The sequence below is a fragment of the Ceratina calcarata genome, unplaced genomic scaffold (assembly GCF_001652005.2).
Source record: "Ceratina calcarata isolate Rehan_Ccalc_2016 unplaced genomic scaffold, ASM165200v1 scaffold235.2, whole genome shotgun sequence".
NCBI lineage: Eukaryota > Metazoa > Arthropoda > Insecta > Hymenoptera > Apidae > Ceratina > Ceratina calcarata.
Window position 1 is genome coordinate 1646 of NW_017145399.1, and position 3213 is coordinate 4858.

Sequence of the window (3213 nt, forward strand, 5' to 3'; positions counted from 1 at the left end):
CATACAATAATAAAAAAAATAATATATAAGCTATATAAAGTATAAAATTTTGCCTAAAGACTAAAGTTCCTAATTTTTAGAAATCGACGAAAGATGATTAAATTTGGAAGGTGATAAATGATCGTGTGTGCTTCCGAGGTTGCGGAAAGGTTGAATGAAGTAATCATAATTGAAAAGGAATGACAAATCTCGTCTGGGTACGGTAATAACTGGAGCAAAGGCCGTTGTGTAAGAAGGTGGGTGGCCGCCTTTCTCCGTCGGCTCGGATACGCCGCGCCGGTACGTACGCGTATGCGAGAACAGCCGATTTCAGCTGGCAGAAATCGGATTCTTTTTACGCGTCGACATTAGCCGGGGGATCGGCTTTTGTGTAATAATTAGAACGGCTACGCGGCGCGCGCATAGTATTTTAATTACCGCGGGTACCGCGCCGCCGGTGTCTTAATTGGACTTGATCGCGGTGTCGACAGATCGCCGAGGAAAGTTGATAACCCGAAGCGCGAGACAAGACCTGGGGAACGATACGAGTTTGTGAAATCACGACCTATTATCTCGTTTGCAAGTCCGACTGTTCGTCCATTTTCCACGTACAGCAAAAAAGTCACTTACGAATGTCAATTAATCAATTTAATAATTAATCGTTTCGGTGTGAAATGCATTTTAGAATACAGAATAGATTTTATAATACAGAATTAGGGTAAGGTGTAAATAAAATTAGCCGAATGGATATGAAAGGATACCGATGAATAATTTTCTAACACCTTGAGCAGAACACTAACCTTGGCGTAAAAATAATGCATTTGACTCGAAGAGAATGGTTTCCACTGGTATCTGGCTCTGGTAATAACTAATCATTGAGACCATAACGCATGAAAGTGAAGAATGAGTATAATAAATCGAAATCTAAGACTTGATTTCTAAACTAACTTGATATACTGTTTTATTTATCAAGTTTTCACTGACATAATCTAACACNCGTAATCAAAATTTCTTGAAGAATTCATGATTGCATTTTTCGAGAACTACGTTACGGTTCATACAGTGCTGAGTAATTTTAGATTGCAATTTAATTAGAGTCCCAGAGTTTTGCGTCTGAAACCGGGATATTGTTCGTTCTCAGGTAGCGGTTGTTTCGTACTTAAACTCGGTCGCGGTCATTATCGGTTGCCCAACGGCTTTTATCGAAACTGGAGCGTTTTGGCCGGTAGTGAGTAAAAGTCCTGAGAAACCCCTTTGTGAAATCGCCGATTATAAAATATGTTCCCCCCTAATGGTGCCGAAGAATTTCGTCGCGTTCGTTTCTTTTGTTGCTTTTTCCTACGACCTAGCTCGGAAGAAAATCGGACTGGCTCTTATGACACCCGTGAAACACGTGCTTCGATGTTAAATTATGAGACCATTATCGGTCGGCCGCGAGAAATAACGACCGCCACGATTGGAAGAAATTCTTAAGCCTTTTTGCTAGACTGCTGTTATTTACTAGGGAGATAGTATAATAAAATGTAAACCATCCGGTGGAGAATTATTACCTGAGAATTTTCTATAGGATTTACCATTTGACGTAATGACGGAAACGTTCAGTAGAATATTAATAAAAATAGCTTTGATTAATCATGTACTTGTGGGGCGTGTCCCGCGAGGACTTAGCCCGAGTAATTTAGAGCACCCACGCTTGTAAGATCTATAGTAAATAAATCACGATTAGTCCAGTCGGCACGTTTGACAACCCTGTCATCGTTCGACCCCTGCGGTGAACGAAATGGAAGGACGTACTTTCGAATCCGGCATACTTAGACCTATCAATTATTATCTACCATTCTCAGACAGACATTCGTGAAACATTGCCACACAATAAATATCAAAAACAGACACACGTTAGACTGCGAATTTTTACAGAAAATAATTTATTCCATTTATACAGATTTTCAGTTTCATCATTAAGGAATTTTGTATCATTCTGCAAAAATCTGCAGTCTATAAATCATTGAATAAATCCGCAATTAATAAAAGATTCATAATCGTAAATTGAAATTTGAATTAGATTGAATCTCGTGCATTCGAATTAATTGATATCCAATTACGCGGTTGATAAAAAAAATGTAAGACGGGGATTCATCCTGCATGTTGGATAGTAGATACGCGATCTTTCAATTAACCCGGCGGCGTGCTGTTGGAAAGAGGATCCGATCTGCTTGCCAGATGTCGGGAGAGGAGAGACACATAAAGGTTTCTCCTCCCGGGCACGGATCGAAAGGACAGGTTGCATAATATAAAACACACCGAGCGCAAAAAGTCACGGTTTCTCGCTACTTTCGCGTCTCCCACCCTTTCATCTTTCATCTCTTCCCTCTTCCTGGATCCCTCTTCCACCGCACGGCCTCGAGGGTTACATATTATTACCAGAGATTCAAACGAAAAATGCGAGAGATTTAATATTAGCAGGAGGGGAATGTTATTTACAATTATTTCAGAATGAAATTTATTAAAACAGTGGATACAGATTTATGTACAGATTTCATATTGATTTGGAAATTCTCATTGTAAAAATATTTATTGAAACAATAAATATAAATCAACGTATATACATAACAAAAATCTTGAGGCTTAATATTATGCAGAATACTTCGTTTCGATCAGCAGTTTTTTATTTATAATCTATCTATCTTTCACATTGACGATAACCTGTGGAATTGACGAGATTAAGTATCATTTCATAAAACGATATCGTACTTCACTCACTTTTCCTGGATTCTTATTTTTCAAAATGAATTCCAACGCGTCATTTACGTTCGTCAGCCCGACGGTCAACACGACCGTTGGATTAATGAGGCCCTCCTCCATAAATTCTAAAATATCATCCCCAGCTTGTCTGAGTAAACAAACGTTCAGATTAAAATCGAACCCCTTGAACACTTAATTATTATTGTTTTATTGATAGAGCCCGATGTCGATTCTACCGATAGGTCTCTGGCTTCTTCTTCCTGTACTCTCGCAAATTGAATCCACTGACAGTGACACCACTCTTCGTTTCCTCGGAATCGCTATCTTCATTAGTTGTTGTCGACCCAGCGATTATTACCCTTCCTTTACAGTAAACGATTTCATTCAATTGATTTGTCGAATTTAATCGTTCGACCGCTGATTTCATGTTGTTGTTTTATTTCGAATACAAAGAATGCAATGCCAAAAAATAAGCATTGGTTCATTTATCAC

At 38.8% G+C, this 3213-nt stretch overlaps 1 protein-coding gene across 1 annotated transcript; it reads right to left on the reverse strand.

The window, feature by feature from the left end:
• Positions 1-2532: 2532 nt before the first annotated feature.
• On the reverse strand, positions 2533-3187 carry LOC113464039 (uncharacterized). The gene is made up of 3 exons (XM_026811696.1): positions 2958-3187; positions 2740-2869; positions 2533-2682 (listed from the first exon to the last, which is right to left on the reverse strand). Exons 1-3 carry the CDS (start codon positions 3146-3148, stop codon positions 2656-2658), a joined length of 348 nt encoding a protein of 115 aa, XP_026667497.1. The 5' UTR covers positions 3149-3187; the 3' UTR covers positions 2533-2655.
• Between the last annotated feature and the right edge of the window lie 26 nt (positions 3188-3213).